General features: G+C 37.2%; 1 protein-coding gene across 1 annotated transcript in view; it reads right to left on the bottom strand.

Annotated features, from left to right (window-relative positions):
• Nucleotides 1–16,726, bottom strand: part of Pex23 (tectonin beta-propeller repeat-containing peroxin 23) — a 112,016-nt gene that overhangs the window by 10,201 nt on the left and 85,089 nt on the right. Inside the window, exons 17-20 of the mRNA XM_089096602.1 lie at nucleotides 12,174–12,383; nucleotides 10,463–10,558; nucleotides 2,842–2,977; nucleotides 1,721–1,920 (exon numbers count right to left, since the gene is read on the bottom strand). Of these exons, the coding sequence (XP_088952728.1) occupies nucleotides 1,721–1,920; nucleotides 2,842–2,977; nucleotides 10,463–10,558; nucleotides 12,174–12,383 (642 nt within the window). The remainder of the gene's footprint in view (nucleotides 1–1,720; nucleotides 1,921–2,841; nucleotides 2,978–10,462; nucleotides 10,559–12,173; nucleotides 12,384–16,726) is intronic.

Consider the following 16,726-nt stretch of genomic DNA (forward strand, 5'->3'; position numbering starts at 1 on the left):
AATGAGTCCTCATTTACCCGGATCAGTTGCCAACTGTGGCCTGTAGGCGTGGCTAAAAAAATTTTTTTTGAACTTTAAGTGGCTATATTTGGTTTTTGGAAAACAGGGAAGGAGTGATCGGATTGAGCTGAAATTTCGAGGATAAGCTCCCGGGCCCTAGGAAAGCTTAACCTCTAAATTTCAACCAAATCGGACAACGTTAAAGGGGGGTTGTGGTCGGAGAGTCAAAACGTCTGGCCCACTTTACCCATGAAGATAAAGTCGGAGGGGGGTGAAATTTTGCACGTTTCTTAGTTTGAGCTTTGGCTACAAAATGCGATTACCGCTGTCTTGCGACCGCTAGGACCGGAAATCACTTAACATTGTGGTGGGTCGCCTCTTTATAGAGGCACAAGTCTGCCTCCTTGAAAGAATTATTTTCTGACTTCAACTATAAAAAAAAACTGACTAAAACTATAAAAAAAAACTCAAATAAAAGTTTCAAATTTAGAAACCTTATTTTCCACAGGGGGAGGGTATTTTCCAAGTAGGGGGTATTTTCCACGGGGTTACTTTCCGAAGGAGGGGAGGGGGGGGGGGTATTTTTCGTGGGGGTGCATTTTTGGGGGGTTAAACCCCCCCCCCCCCCCTTTCACTATATTCATTTATGTTATTTTGCTGTATTCATGACCATATATTGGGCTTTAAAATACACTTATCTGTCTATCCATCTAATATGCAGAATAACTGTACCAAATACATTTTGCATGCAGACCCGTTATGCTTACCCCCCTCCCCCCCCCTAATGTGCAAATCTATAGCGCAAATTTATTTCGAAAGTAACGAAGAGACTAAAAACAAACTGGTGTGTTCTCGAATTTTACACAGCGTAAACTTGAGTGAGTGGCGTATAACACACAAGTACCAAAATTCCATCCCCCTACGGAAACTAAATAAATAAAACTCAAATAAAATTCTCAAATTTGGAAAGCCTTATTTTCCACGGGGGTATTTTTTTTTTTGGGGGGGGGGGGCATAGCAAGTTGAAACTCAAACTTATTTTGAGTCATATCCTGTTCCTGACTTTATTCTTCTATAAAACTAGCTTAAAATAATCTTCAAAGAGTCGTAGATACCGTTACTGGGTGGAAAAACGAACAGTTCAATGCAGACTTTCCCTTTTTAATATGGGTTTCAAATCGTCGATGCAGAAAAGTTGATAGTATTTCATCTCCTGAAAAATCATTTGCATTTAAAGTGCTAAACTGTGGCTAGACTGAATAATAATGTGCTTCATTCAAAGCGCCGTACTTTATCGTTAAATCTATTAAAAATTTATCTTCCTTTTAGATTCTTTCCATTTTTTCTTGGATGAATTCAACACGTTCTGAATCCTTTACCCATAGTTAAAAGAAACCCTACCTTAAAACTAGGGCAGCCCAAACTAATAAAAAAATATTGTAAAAACACATTGATAGAAAATTACTAATTTTGCAAAAATAATGAGAAGTTGAAACATAAGCTTGTCCCATTAACTAACTCAATACTAAGAACCACAAATAATCTTGGGTTTTGAGACATACTCTAGGGACTCTCGGTCGTTGGACAGATAGATAGGTAGATAGGACACAGATAAATACCGAGAAATAGATACACGTGCATAAGACAGGTCATTAGATAGATAGCCCTCATAGATTAATCAGTTTTAGGACACAAGAAAAATGGAACATATAAATGTTACCTGATTGTTTTGCCCAACAGAAAAATCTATAACATTCTCACTAACAAGTTCCCATGTTGTTCCCTCAGGATATTGCGAAGTCACCTCTCTTCGGAAGTAAAGGTTGAAATTCACGTCCAACGCCCAAACTGCATTAAGACCAACCGAAACTTTCGACAAAGCAAAATCTTTTGGCTTCTCAATGTACAACCAGTATCTTCCTATTAAAAAAGGATTTGTAAGTCCCTTTTGACATCTTACGATAAAAGAGTTTCAGATCTTTCTTTTTAGAGAGCAAAGTGAAAGGAGAACGAAAAATCCTAAACAGTGTTTGAGGCCGATTCGGACAGTTCACGGGAAATATAAGCTATTTTTAAAACAAGATCTAATGCGCTAGTATCAACAATGATAGGCCGATTGTCGCGATCACAATCTATCCTCCCAAACAAAACGATAATCTTTTCCCCCCCTTTAAGTTCTTCCTGGAGATTACTTCTGTGTGGGAAGGGCATGAAAAGTGATTATTAGACGACAATTTTCGGATTTCTCGGCCTAAAAGCTTCTTAGGGAATGGCATCAGTACAAAGAAGGTTCTGGAAAGTTGGGCTCCTCACCTCATATTCAACTGGGATCATATTCGAAATCTCTTCCTAGGGATAGTAAGGATTGAAATCATAGAACAAAGACAAAGTTGATGAGTCAGAACGATCTTAAGTTGAATGAAAGAGTTTTGGATAGGCTCAAATCTTTAGTTTTTGATCCAGCTTAATTTATCCTAACCTCCACTTAGGATCTTTGACTACAATTAGGACCCATGTTTACATATTTATGCATACGCGAAGTAATCGATGGACGTCAAGGATTATACAATAGCTTTCTTTTTTTTTAATTTTACATTAACTTAACCGAGGTAAAGTGGCTGCTCGTTCGTAGAGAACCTTTTTGCTAGGTTCCTTAATATCCCTGACTGGAGTGAACCATATTAATTCCGTAGAGTATAGCTATTTTACAGTAGATAGCAGCCCGAACAGGAGTAACTGGGCACCCCCCTTTTCATCTCTGGGTATTTATCGGGAAGACTTCTCGAGTGACATGTTTGAGTTTAATAAAGCATTTGAAATAAATTCGGATTTTTGACTTACCCATGGGGAATGAACTGTTTATTCCTGACCGTATCATTGGCGAACCATCTTTTGAAACACACCAAACTTCAGTTTGTAAACCAGCAGAAACACTAATTACAGGGTGTTCTGTTGAAACAGACTCCCACTCAGTGCCCTGGAAATAAAAGCAATACTAGTCATAAAAACTTCACTATATAAATGCAAAAGACCTGAAGATAATCATAACAATAATAATCACATTATTGATCTAAACACTGATTAGCAAAAAAAACAAAACAAACAAACATGGGAAATAAACATTATAACAAACTATAATGATAGTCGCGTTTGAAAAATATAAATAATTTTTTAAAGAAATTTTAGTTTCGGAAAGTGCAAATTGGATGATTTGCCCCCAACCACGCATTGCACTCCCGGCTGAAGGCATTGAATCAGGAGATCGGTACCTGTGCAACGCAGACCTTTGGTCAGCATGCGAAAAAGTTTAAAAGTTAAAGTGCAAAATCCTCCCCCCCCCCCCTAAAAAAAAATAGAGACTTCACCTTAACCCATAGTTCCTCCAGTGCCTCAAGAGGCACATATGGCTTCAGTGAGAAGCCTCTGATCTTCCTTCAAGTGGGCGGGCCGCTATGTAGATATCCTCCCACTCTGGGATGAGACTCGCCTGAAGGGATCTTCCAGTCATATTCATATCTCCTATGGAGCATGTTCTTTGGTCTTCCTCAGTGATGGGTGCCTTCCACTTACCAGTGGAGCAGCAAATTTGGAAGGCTATGATCTGGCCGAGGATATGTACAAGGTATTACCATCTTTATTGTCTCACAACGGGCCAGTGCGGGCAAGAATCCCATCATTGCTGACACAGTCTCTCTAGTTGATCCTTAGGATCAAGAAAAGACAATTTTTGTCAAAGATGGTAAGGCGGTAAGTCTCTGAAATACTGCGTTGGCTAGGGCTATTCTGGTGCGTAGTTCTTTTCCAGAGTCATCACTGGATGTTATTGTACTTCCTAAGTATTTTGAAGTCTGTCACATGTTTGATGTCTTCACGTCCTAGTTGGATTCTTATGGATGAACTGCTACTTGACATAGCTTTAGTATTTGGAGCGTTAATGTGTAATCCGAACTGTTCAATTTTATTCGAGACTTTTCAGGGATTCCTAAAGCTTTTGCTTTTCGGCTTCTACAAGCCCAATATCGTCAGCAAAGTCGACGTCATTGAGAACATTACATTTAATTCATATTCCATGCCCATTTATATGTTTATAGCCTAGGTATAGCCAACAACTAGGACGAAGAGAAGAGGTGACAGGATACAGCATTGCTTAACGCCATAATGGCAGAAACAAACGAAAGGGAAGCTTTTTTCTTAGGGGAAGATAAAGTATTAAAGATAAAAATATAAAAAATTGGCATCTGGACTTCAGAGTCCACATAGTATGAGCTCAAACTCCAAATGTCAGTAAATAATATTAAAAATCGGAAATAAATTAGGCTTCGACTGGACGGCGTGGATCTGATCAGCCAATACGACCTAATTCACCACCAATCAATTCATAGGGAAGTTAGGCAAATACCTCATCTCAACCGTGTGCAAAGAGCTATGGTGTTTGCCACCCACAAAGAAATCATGCTTGATTCTCTGGATGAGCAAAAAAATAAAAAAAAATAACACTGTTATAATAAATCAACAGAAATATAGCATCTTTTCCTGCAGGGAATATCTCAAATAGGTTGTGCTCAGAATCACACATTATGGCAGGATTTGGGATCCCATGCCAGCAATAGCACGCTAGTGTTTTGTTTTGGAGCGTATTATACGGTATAACATAATGTAAATACAATTTGATATATCCAAAAACAAATACTACTACTACTAACAACTCACCGCAGGACCAAGCCCTCCGAGGTCAACACAGCTACGTACGCTCCTCCTCCATCCCAATCTATTCAAAGCCTCCCTTTTTCACCCTCCTTCGAAGTTCCCATTTACTTTCAATCTTTCTTTATGACGTCCTCCCACCCCAGACAAGGACGACCTGCTTTCCGTTTAGCCCTAGACGGTTGGCCGAAAAGAACAATCTTCGGCAATCTGTCATCCTTCATCCGCACAACCTGCCCTAGCCACCTCAACCTTTCTTTCATTATAAATCTTTCATCAGTCTTTCTTTCATCAGTAAGAATCTAGCCCCCGTACTGTGAAGATCAATATATGCAATATGTAATTACACTTGAGTGAAAAAAGGATTATAGTTGCGCAACGTTTGGATTATAAAACTTGGAATATAAAGGATTATAAAACAGCACGTTTTTCTGGATTTTCGGGGGGTAGTCAAACACCCCCCTTGCGAGTAAGTCTCGTTTAATGTTTAGAATCATCATTATGCTCTTGCCCGAGTAACAGCCTAGTTTAAACGAGGGTGCTTGTTATCAGTGTTCAGTGGCGGAGTTGAATTAATTCACGGATTTTCGAAGCCCATATTCCCCTGTTGCCGTTCCTATCACCCAAGTTTGATATTTAGCCATTATTGAGTCCTACCTGTCCTGGTTACATTTTTAGCCGTGCCAGTAATTAACGGCCAAAGCGAACAGCACGTTAAGATCAGAGTGGGTAAATAAATAATTGATCTTATTTGAAGTAGGCGAAGTCTGTTTACTTTAATTGGTATGGGTCGTAATCGCAAACGTAATCATCCCGCTGAGGACTCAGAAAACCCGTTGAATTCTACAGCTACTAGTACCGGAAGTTCTATCACCCAGATTACCGTGGAAACTTTATCACAGAATTTTAACAAATTACTTGAAGCTGTCCAAGAAAATGGTAGAAAACTTGACATGGTGAACGATAAGTTAAAAGCACTGGACGATCGTGTTTCCAAATTAGAGGTGACCCAGTCACACCAGTGTTCTCAAGTTGCTATTCACGATTGTAGAATCGGAGTTCTAACAAATGAGAACACATTCTTGAAATCACAATTATCAGTTCATTTTGATGAAGCTAAGGCCCAGGGTAATGCAGTTTTGGAAATGTCGGATAGGCTTATTAAACTGGAAATTGAACAGAGGGGTAAAAACAAAATTGTTTGGAATGCAGGTTGCGAAAGTGAAAATGTTGCTGTGGCTTTGCTCAAGGATATTGTTAAAGTGGATTTAGAACAGTCTACAGTACCACCATTCAAAGCTATTCAGTGCAAGAAGGATGCCAAATTTTTCAAAGTTGAACTGAGTGACAAGGAAACAAAAATTGATCTATTACGCAGTGCAAAAAAAATAAAGAATAAGAATATTGGCCCATTCAAGGAATTGTTTCTTAGTGAAAATACTACCCCTGAGTTACGTCGGGCTAGAAAAATTTTATTTAATAAGCGAGCCCAGTTACGAGATGCAGGTTTTGATGCATGGGATTCTAAATCTTTCCCACCTTGTTTTCAATTCAAACGCCCTGACGGATCGATCGCTAAGTATTTTCAGAATGATGTAATTACAGAACTTGTTAGACCGGTTATTAGCCATGACTATGGAGACCGTAGTCAAAGAGGACGTAGTCAAATTCAGAAAGCAGAATTGAATGTTTTGATTGTATGTAGTTAATTGAGAAAAAATTATATTTGTTTTTATAGTTTGTGAAGTTAAGTTAAGTAATTTTAATTGGCTGTTAGAGTTAAGATTGGATACCCCCATGTATGATTTTATTGTGCTCTTTGGTAATTAATAATTATTGTTTTCTTCGTTTGCCTTTATTTAGAATTTATGCCTTATTTCTTTTTGTGTTTTTTTTTCATTTTTTTCTTTTGATTATTTTTGTTTCATTTTTTGTTGTGAGAATTGAGAGATTATCTTTAATTGTGATTGGTACATGCTCTATTCATCACCACAGGCCATTTGGATTTTTAATAGATAGTGGTTAGAGATCTTGTTCTACCCCTGGGGGCTCGTAGTATAATTGATTTGGAAAATAACAAGGTAAATTTTTTTAATTATTTTAATGAATGTATTAATAGAAGTTTGGACTTTGTGGTTCCAGCTTCTGACCCCCCTGAGGATTCTAAATTTGTTTTTAGTTATGATTTTCAGGATCTTGAGTGTCGGCATGGTGGATCGGAGGATTTTGGGATTTTTCATTTGAATTGTCAGGGCCTAAATACGACATTTGATTTTTTAGCGAATTTAGCTAAACTTAATCTTTTCCATGTGATTGCTTTGACGGAGATCTGGTTGAGGGACCACAATTCTACTCTTTTAGATATACCTGGATATACTTTGTTTACTTGGAACCGGGAGTTACGTCAACACGGGGGTCTTGCGGCTTATGTTCGTGAAGATCTCCATGCGAGAGTCCGAGATGATCTAAGTGAATATAAGGAAATGGTGCGTGAAGCACTAGTATTACAAGCTAAATTGAATAATGTTGATACACATTTAGTAACTGTATACAGGCCTCCTTCTGGTTCTATTCAAGAATTTTTTGAAAATTTTCATGAACAGCTGGCAAAAGTACAAATTAGTAACAAACCTTGTTTCGTTCTAGGGGACTTCAATATTAACATGCTGGATATGGAGTCTTTAGTGACTTCTCAGTTATTAAATTTGGGTATGTGTTATGGCCTGTTCCCAACGATTAACATCCCAACTAGAGTTTCTAGGACTTCTGCAAAGCTTTTGGATAATATTTTTCCAATGTACCTTTTAGATCGCCAGGAGTTGTTGTAAATGTGGAATCTGACCACTTTGGTGTTTTAGCAGAATTTGAGGTATCTATCCCTAAGCGAGAAACTCCTGAACAAAGTAAGAGAGTTGTAGTTTTTGGTCATAGTACCATGTTGAAACTAGAAAATAATATGGATCATATTGATTGGGTATCTCTGTTTGGAAATGAGAGTGATGTCAATACTAAATTTTCACTCTTTTACAGTAAGCTTTTAGAAAAGGTTAAGGAAGTGGGAGCAGTGAAGAATTCGAAAGGTCGAAAACATTAAGGGAGGAAGCCATGGATAACGCATGATCTTCTTCGAAAAATAAATGTAAGAAATAGACTGTTCAAGTCACAAGCTTTAAAACCTATGGATGAGAATAAAGAGCGATACCGTGCTTTTCGTAATGGTTTGAATAATCTCCTCTGTGAGGCTAAAAAAAATATTTTAGTATGAAGTTTAAGGACGTTGAAGTTAACCCGTTGAAAACTCGGCAAATAATCCGTAATGTTATAGGTCAGCGGTCTAATATTCTACCAACTGAAGTGACTTTTAATGAGGTTATAATTGCAGATGGTACTGGGATATGTAATGAGTTTCTAAATCATTTTTCTCCAGTAGGCCTACAAATAGCCGAGATGATTTCCTCGTCTCCAGAAAACCCACCCTTTGGATCTACTCTACCATCTCCTGCAAATGTATCATTACATCTAAAGATGCTTACATTAGATGAGTTAAGGGATATTATCTACAGTATGAAAAATAGTTCGTCCGGTAGTGACATGGTGAGCCTAACAATTCTAAAATGTATTTTCCCTTGTATATCTGGTGTTTTGACATCACTGATTAATGATTGCTTTCGTCAGGTTTCCAGATTGTTTAAAAAAGCAAGAGTGACACCGGTTTATAAAGGTGGTGATAGAAATGATTTGGGTAATTATTGCCCAATATCAGTCTTGCCAGTTATTTCTTGTCTTATTGAAAAATGTTTAAGTAATCGGTTGACCCATTTTTTAGAGACGTTTAATTTGTTGAATAATAACCAGTTCGGGTTCAGAAAAGATAGGAAGACAGAGGATGCATTGATATTTTTGACTAGTATAATTAACATAGCTTTAGATGAAGGATTTAAGGCTTTTGATACAGTTGACCATGGCCTACTCCTGGAAAAATGCGAGGTCTATGGGATCCGAGGTAAAGATCTTGACCTTATACGGAGTTTCCTTAGTAACCGGTACCAGTTTGTAGAGATGACTTGCATAAAATCAGTACCCCGCCCAGTGGCTAGTGGTGTCCCGCGGGGGTCAGTTCTTGGTCCGATTCTTTTTTTATTGTATATTAATGATATGCCTAATTGTATCCCAAGTTGTTTTTTTAATGTTAGTGATATGGCTAAAAATCCCAGGAATGAGACGTTATCATTATTTGCTGATGACACGGTTGCTGTTAGTACCGCGAAGACACAAGAATTACTTCAGACATCGATGAAAGATGCTATTGAAAGGTTATACTCTTGGTTGAGGGTAAATAAGTTCAAGATTAATCTGGATAAGATTAATTTTGTTATTTTTTCCTGTTCACCAGATTTGTATCCATGGATTCAGGATATTGTAACACAGTATGGAGCTTTAAAGAGGGTGTCTTCTTATACGTACCTGGTGGTTTATATTTATGACGTTTTATTATTCATGCGCTATGTACATTATGTTTGTAAAACTGTGTCTCGTAACCTGGGTATAATGAGAAAACTTAAGCATTTTTTCCTTCCTTTTGCTATGCACCTTCTTTATTATTCCCTTATCCATCCATATATATTGTATTGTAGTAGCGTTTGGCTTGGAAAATTTCCTTCTATTGTTTGGCCAATACGGGTTCTACAAAACAACGCTGTTCGGCTGTTAGAGGGCCTACAACCCCGGTATTCGGTATGAAACGCGTATGAGCGTGTAAAGATACTGCCAGCTTCTGGATTACGGGAGTTGTACACATTTCTATTCATTTTTAGGATTCAAAAGGGTATAAACGTCCCGTGTTTTGATAGCTTAGCAAACCTGAGATCTTCCGTCCACGATTATGATACTAGGTCATCTGTGGAGATTAATATTCCGCTGGTTGTTTCGGCCCGATCGATGTTTTCTTTGCTTCAAAGGGGGATCAGAAGTTGGAACCAAGATCAAAATATAAAAAATATAGGTGATATTTCTTCGTTTAAGATAGTAATTAAAGGGATGCTTTTAGTAAGTATGATTTTTTTTTTTTTTTTTTTTTTAAATAAATATATTGGTAAATATTTATGGCTCCTGGGGGTGATGATTATGAATATGATAGTAAATTTAATGAAAATGTTAAAGAGTGTAAGGTTTGTCGTGCTGTTTGGGGACTGTGATATAGATGGGTTATTTTTTTTTTTTTTTATTGTTTTGTTATGTTAGTGTACTTTTGCCACCCCTTAGGGGTGACCCCTTAGGGTAACTTATGTTAAATTGTTTGTTTATTTAGAATAAATCTTTCTCTATATATATAGCCCTAGAGAGCGGTAAAAAACAAATAGCCTAGCGTAAATTTCTACAAATGCATACGAAACAAGTCTCAGTACAATTCGGCAGACAACAGTAAAACAGTTCCATTTCTGATATATTTAGTTTGCCTACAACAAGTACGATCTTTTCTTCATTTCAGAAACCCTATCCTTATCTCCCTCACTTAATCCGTACTGTTACTATATCCTCATGTCCACAACAAAAGAGCACATCGGACACTTTTATTTACCAATTCGTTACTGTCCTAGTACACTGGCGTGTAGAACGGAGTCTCACACTCTGGTAAACTTATAATACATAACAAAAAAATAACAATAATTGCATTAATGATAAAAAAAAATTGATCAAACTCCTGATCAAACTCCTGTAAATATACAAAAAATATAATATAAAATATAAAAAAACTTACAAAAGGAGAGGATGGCGTTACTCCTTTTCTATAAATTAAACCACCGGTCGTTGTGACTGCCCAAACTGGAATTTCATCTCCGTAATATTTCCCAGGCTAAAACAAAAGCAATTACCATTATTCCCTTTGATATTATTGTTAGGAACATAAGGATCATATCCTTAAAGTGAAAAACAATTTATTTGTTATCTAAAATACAAATTTGGCTAGAACATAATTACTAATCCTAAATAGGTTTTATCAAGGTTTTAAAGAAGAAAATAAATTAAATTTTACTACTAAAAAAACTTTTTAAATAACACGACAGGTCACACATCGCTGGAGGTGAACCACTGCAGGTACAGTTTGAGAAAAAAAATAAGTTCTCTGTCTCTCTATCGATCTTTCTTTAATTAAACGAAAGGTATTTTTGATGCTGAAGTTTGATACATTTTTAGGCCCTAAAAAACAAGCTCTTCTAAAAATATCGAAAAACCTGCATTGGGTCGTAGAGGATAGTTCATAAATTAATTTACAAAATTTCAGGAAAAAATAAAATAAAAAATGGTCAGGTAAATCAATCGGAAAATAATCGGAAATTTTCCGATTAGATTAAGCAAAGCAGCAGCAACAAAAGGAAAAAAGGTCCCATTACTATCAAATCTTATCTTCTCAAAAAAAAAAAAAAAAATTAGTGACTAGCCCAATTAGTAGGTTACAGAGAAGGGATGAAATCTAAGGCAGATTGTTATACATACATCTACTATATGGTTATGTCATAACCACAATTACCATAATTTAATTCTGGATATCACATAATTTAGACTTAGAGAAACTATTTTTATCCAGCCAACCAAAAAAAAGTTTGGGCCCCCAAGTTCAAATTGGGAGGAGATAATTTTCAAGAATAGAAAAAATGTAGGCAAGCAGATGATCTTCATCCGGCTATTATCTGCTGAGTCTTGATGGAACCACACAAAAATACTGTGCTCTCCGTTAATACCAGTTTGTGACCAGACATCTCTTTTTATAAATAGTGATAATACTAGCAATAGAAGCTGAAGCAAATTAGTGTGAAATTTGAGAATTCAGTTTTGCGATGAGCACTCCTATTAAACTTACGATTCTTGTAGGGTAATCAATCTAACATTATAATATCTAATTTTATCAACAATATAACATTTATTTAAACTACCCTCCGTACCCCTGTTTGCCCCCCCTAGCTGAAATTTAGTGTCTGCAAAAATCTTGTCAAAACTAAGAAAAGCCTGCATAATTCAAGCATCCAGAGAAACAGGTCAGTTTTCTTTAGTAAATCTTTGCCTTTATGGTAATATATGGGTTATTTTTCATTTTCACTTTCATTTTCACTTTATTTGGGAAAATTTGCTCCAAATTTGCCCCCCCCCCCAAGCATTTGAAGAAATTACTCCACTGAAAGTTATACGTGTACGAAGGAATCCATGTCAAGGAAAAAGAAGCGGAGGGGACCCGAATAAGATGCAAATCAAGGGACAATATTGGTCACTATAGGGGAAAGCGGAGAGCACCCGTGCTCTGCATTGCACCCACCCCTGCATAGCCTATAGTTTTTTGCTAGCAGGTGTTTATGAACCGAAGCCATTTAATAAAACCAAATAAGTTTTAATGCAGCTCAGTCCCAAACACAATCTTCATTTGGGTTGGACATTTTCTGAATAACTAAAACTACTTACTTTTTACCAGACCTTACCTTTATTGATACATCAATTAATGTCGAAAATCCTAGGCGTTCCCATGGTCCCTCAACTGAAATTTGACATTTCCTAATCCATTTTCTTCTCCTAACAAAATCTAAAATGGTTTTGTGGGAATGATAATTGGCAGGAAAATCGACAGCATATTGCCAACCATCACTATCTGTTCCACAAAAAAGATCTTGGTCTATCGTCCAATCAGAAATCTAAAATTCGAAAGTTATAAATAAGCTAATAAACAAAAAAAAATAAAATTAAAAACAGTAACTAGCACTAAGGGCTTACTAAGCTTAGCACTAAGCACTAGTTCAGTACTGAACTAGCGCTTGTCAAGGCAAGACATCTCTTTTACTTCGTGATAGTTCTCAACTGCGAAATCCAGTTTTATATCAATGATTGCACTGTTGATTCCGGGGCCCCTCATATTTGTATTTTATGAAGAAAGGGGCCCAAGCTCGTAAGTTTCTTTGAAATGTCATTTTGATGAGTCGAGGAAAGAAGCGAGCGTACTGTACATTTAGCGATATATTAATTACAGCGATGTCTCTCACGAAAAAGTATTTCGATGAGCGTATGGAGAACTTAAAGCAACTGGTAGAAAATATTCGTACGGAGAATGCAGCGTTTAAACAAGAGAACACTGGCTTGAAATCTGCTCTTGTGGCAGTTAAAAACCAGGTTTTAAGAGCTGAATTGTATGTTAAACGCAAGAATCTTCTTATCCATGGAATTCCTAACAAGGAAAATGAAAATATTGAAGAAACCGTTAATGATTTTTTGTCAGAAATGTCGGTACGGAACTACAGGGATATTAAGTTCACGGCCATCTATGGACTTAGAAGCAAGGCTAAGTCCCAGGAAACAAAATTCTCGCCCGGCATCGGAACCTATTCTTCTATCTGTTCTAAATCTTCGACATAAGGGCAATATTATGGCCTGTGTTGGCAATCTAAGAAATACGGGGAAAAGCGCCAGTATTAAGCTTCCATTCGAGCTGGATAAACGTCGGAAAGAACTTTTGAGTACGGCTTATAATTTAAGAAATTGTAAAGTTGCCTCCGATAAAGTGTCTCATACCAAAGTGGTTCAGAAGCGGACTAGGTTATGGCTAGAATCTAAAAAGACTTCTAGTTCTAACTGGATCAAGGTTGATGACGCATACTACGACCCGCTTACCCTAGTTTTCCCCTCGGCCAATTCTGATTTCGATTCTGACTCATGATTATTAGTGAGTGCTCGCTTCCACTCAATATATTATATCTTCAAATGAGCTGTTCATTAATGTTATTTGTCTTCTTGTATTTTTCCCTTTTATTTGTCTTTCTTTATCCTCAGTATTTACACCTTTCTGTGCTATTTTACTTGTTATTTTTTTTTTTTTCAGAGCAAAATAATAAAGTTCGTGTCATAGCCTTTTTAATTCGGATTAAGAGGTTGACATCACTGGTGTTCACGCGACTACAGCATGGCTCTCTGCCACCTGCATCGGTAAGTAATTATGGTTAAGATTGATTCTCTGCTGGGGATTAACGCTAACACAACACTAGGAAAATTAAATGATTATGAATTTGGGAGAGTTAATTTTAATGAAATTAAAAATAATCCGGTTGGTAAAGCCCCCAATATGAATTTCTATGATAATTTTGAGGTATTATTGATAATGTTTGTGGAGGAGCTGAGATTTTGGGACTCCGGAGCTCGGTGGGGTGACGCATTCCCAGTTGTGCATCTAAACGTTTAGGGCCTAAATTCATCGTTTGATGATATTTAATAATTATGTAGGAATTCGTGCCCTGCAATTGTCGGTCTCTGTGAAACCTTTTTGAGCGAGAAAAATCAGGTACTTTTGGATATTCCCGGTAAATATGTCGATATTTCTTAACCGCTAGACGGCCCATACAGGTGGACTCGGATTTTATATCCCAAATAATTTTCAGGTTGTACTAATACATGATTCATGTACAGATAATGAAAAGGTATTTGAGTCACTTTTTATAGAAGTCCCAATCAACGCTAAGGAAAGGATAATAATAGGCGAAGTATATCGTTCTCCAAGTGGGTCTATAAGTCAATTTATGGAAACATTAGGAGATGTTCTTGGAAAATTTTTTGCTGAAAAATCCAAAGTTGTATTGACGGGTGACTTTAACCTAGACCTTGCGGAACCGTCATCTAGACAGGATTCTGATCTTTTGTCTTTACTAATTTCGTATGGATTAGCTCCTTGTATAAGCATACGGACAAGGATTTCTAACCAGTCAGCAACATTAATTGACAATATTTTTTCATCACTACACTCCATTAAGAACGAAGTACTGCTTTCTGATACTTCCGACCATTTGTCAGTTGCAGCCTTGTTTTCAATCCTCCAAAATCCACAAAGATTAGTCCCCCAGGATACACCGAGATTCTGTTGCTCACCAGTGGAGCTGGATAGACTGAAAGAAGATCTGAGTACATCTTCATGGGACATTTCTTACTTACTTACTTACTTAACTCCCATCCGGCCGGGTAGGCCGACTCGGGGCTTCTCCTCTGACTGAACTATGGCAAAGCTTCTTATACGATTCCCTGTTCGCTGCAGTCCGAAGGAGTACCGACAGGGGATGGCTGGGAAAGTTTTCCCTCCAGCGCATGGGACATTTCATTACCAGAAAATATTAATTTGGGCAATTATAACGATATATTCGGCTGTTATTATGACAATATTATGGAGAGACTAACGTCTTATTGTCTAAAAGCTTCTCTAAGCAATCCTCGTTCAAAAGGATTAATGCCCTTAGCTCCCTGTCTAACATTTGGAGTCCTCAAGTCAATAAATAGGAAACAGTAGCTTTGGAAAGATTACAAAAACAGACCAAGTGATGCTAAATTAGAAGCAATTAAGTTGTACCTTAATATACTGAAATAAATTATTTGGAGAGCTAAAACAGTATATTTTAAAAAGAGATTTGTTGATTGCGGTTAAAATATAAAGAGGACGTAGGAAGTGATTAAGAAAGTTAGTCGGCCATACAGAAAACTAGAAGGTCTCCCTAAGTCTCTCATGGTAGACGATCAACTTATCACAGAAAAACGCCAAGTACGACATCATATGAACAAATTCTTTGCGGAGATAGGGAACAAACTGCTAATAGCGTTTCCTACTGCTCGGTGTCACAGACTTGGAAGCAGTTCCTAGGCCCCCCATGTTTGAAATCAATGGTTTTTGAGGACGTTACGGTGCAGGAAATTACAAATAATATTTTGTCTTTAAAGAATTCTTCAACAGGTTTTGACAAAATTTCTGCTAAAGTAATTGAACATATCCTTCCATCGATTATCACCCCACTTTGCCATTTGATTAATAGGTAATTTCAACTAGGAGTATTTCCCCAAAGTCTTAAATTGGCACGTGTGATAGCTCTCTTTAAAGGAGGTGACCATGAGGATCCTGGGAACTATAGGCCGATCTCTCTTTTGTCAGTGTTCTCTAAGATAATTGAAAGGACAATGCTCAAACGTCTGGTGCAATTTCTCGAAGCAAAATTTTTTTTCCATCAACATCAGTTTGGGTCTCGCGCAAAGTATTCTACAGAACATGCTTGTAATAAACTTCTTCAGTTTATACGACGATCTTTAGATTCTAATCTTATTCCTGCAGCCACTTTCTTGATTTAAAGAAAGCTTTTGACAGCCTTACACACAAGATTTTCATTGTTAAGCTTTTCAGCTTTATGTATGTGGGCAACCTTTATCTTGGATCTCTGCATATGTCACTAACAAATCTATTGCAATTGAACACAGAGACATACAAGTTCCAATTTAATGCGGAGTACCCCAAAGTTCTATTCTCGGGCCAACCCTCTTCCCGATCTATGTCAACGATCTCCACCGAATTTTTAACACCTCAATTACCCATGTTTACTGTGGATTGTGTCACAAATGTTACTCTCAGACTATGTCGGCGTCCACATCTGATAGTCGAGAAGAACTGGTAGCATTTGGAGATGACACTAGTCTAGATAGTGCAGCTCCGGATGAATCATCCCTTATTCTAAAGCTTCGAGCAGTGACTGAGAAGATACGCAATTGGTTTGACATAAATCAACTAGCTTTAAATGTAAAAGAGTCGTACCTTCTTATTTTTTCCCGTACAGGTGAGTTGGAATCATCCGTAAATTAAATCATTTATCTCCTTTCCTTTTCCTTTTCCTGTACTCCGTCTTTTATATTTCTCTCTCATTTTTCCTTATATATGTTACTGTTCGTCTGTGTGGATGTCTACATTTCCTTCTGTACTTGCTCCTGTTCATATTCTTTATGAGAAAGCGGTAAGAGTTCTCCAGTCGGCTACACACACTCCTGTTGATCTCCTTAAGATTAAAGATATTTATGTTATATCTCTATCTTCGTTGGCATATCAATTCTTCCACGGAGACCTCCCATGTTTTTTTTCTGGACTACTTAAACTAGTAGAGGAAGTAAATTTGTATAAAGTTTGAAACTGGGAGGATGTGATGATTCCGGGTACTCCCTCGGTTCGTTCAGACTTTGGTCTGGCCGTGAC

Source organism: Artemia sp. Qi Xiang Cuo, chromosome 11, assembly GCF_049724085.1.
Source record: "Artemia sp. Qi Xiang Cuo chromosome 11, ASM4972408v1, whole genome shotgun sequence".
NCBI lineage: Eukaryota > Metazoa > Arthropoda > Branchiopoda > Anostraca > Artemiidae > Artemia > Artemia sp. Qi Xiang Cuo.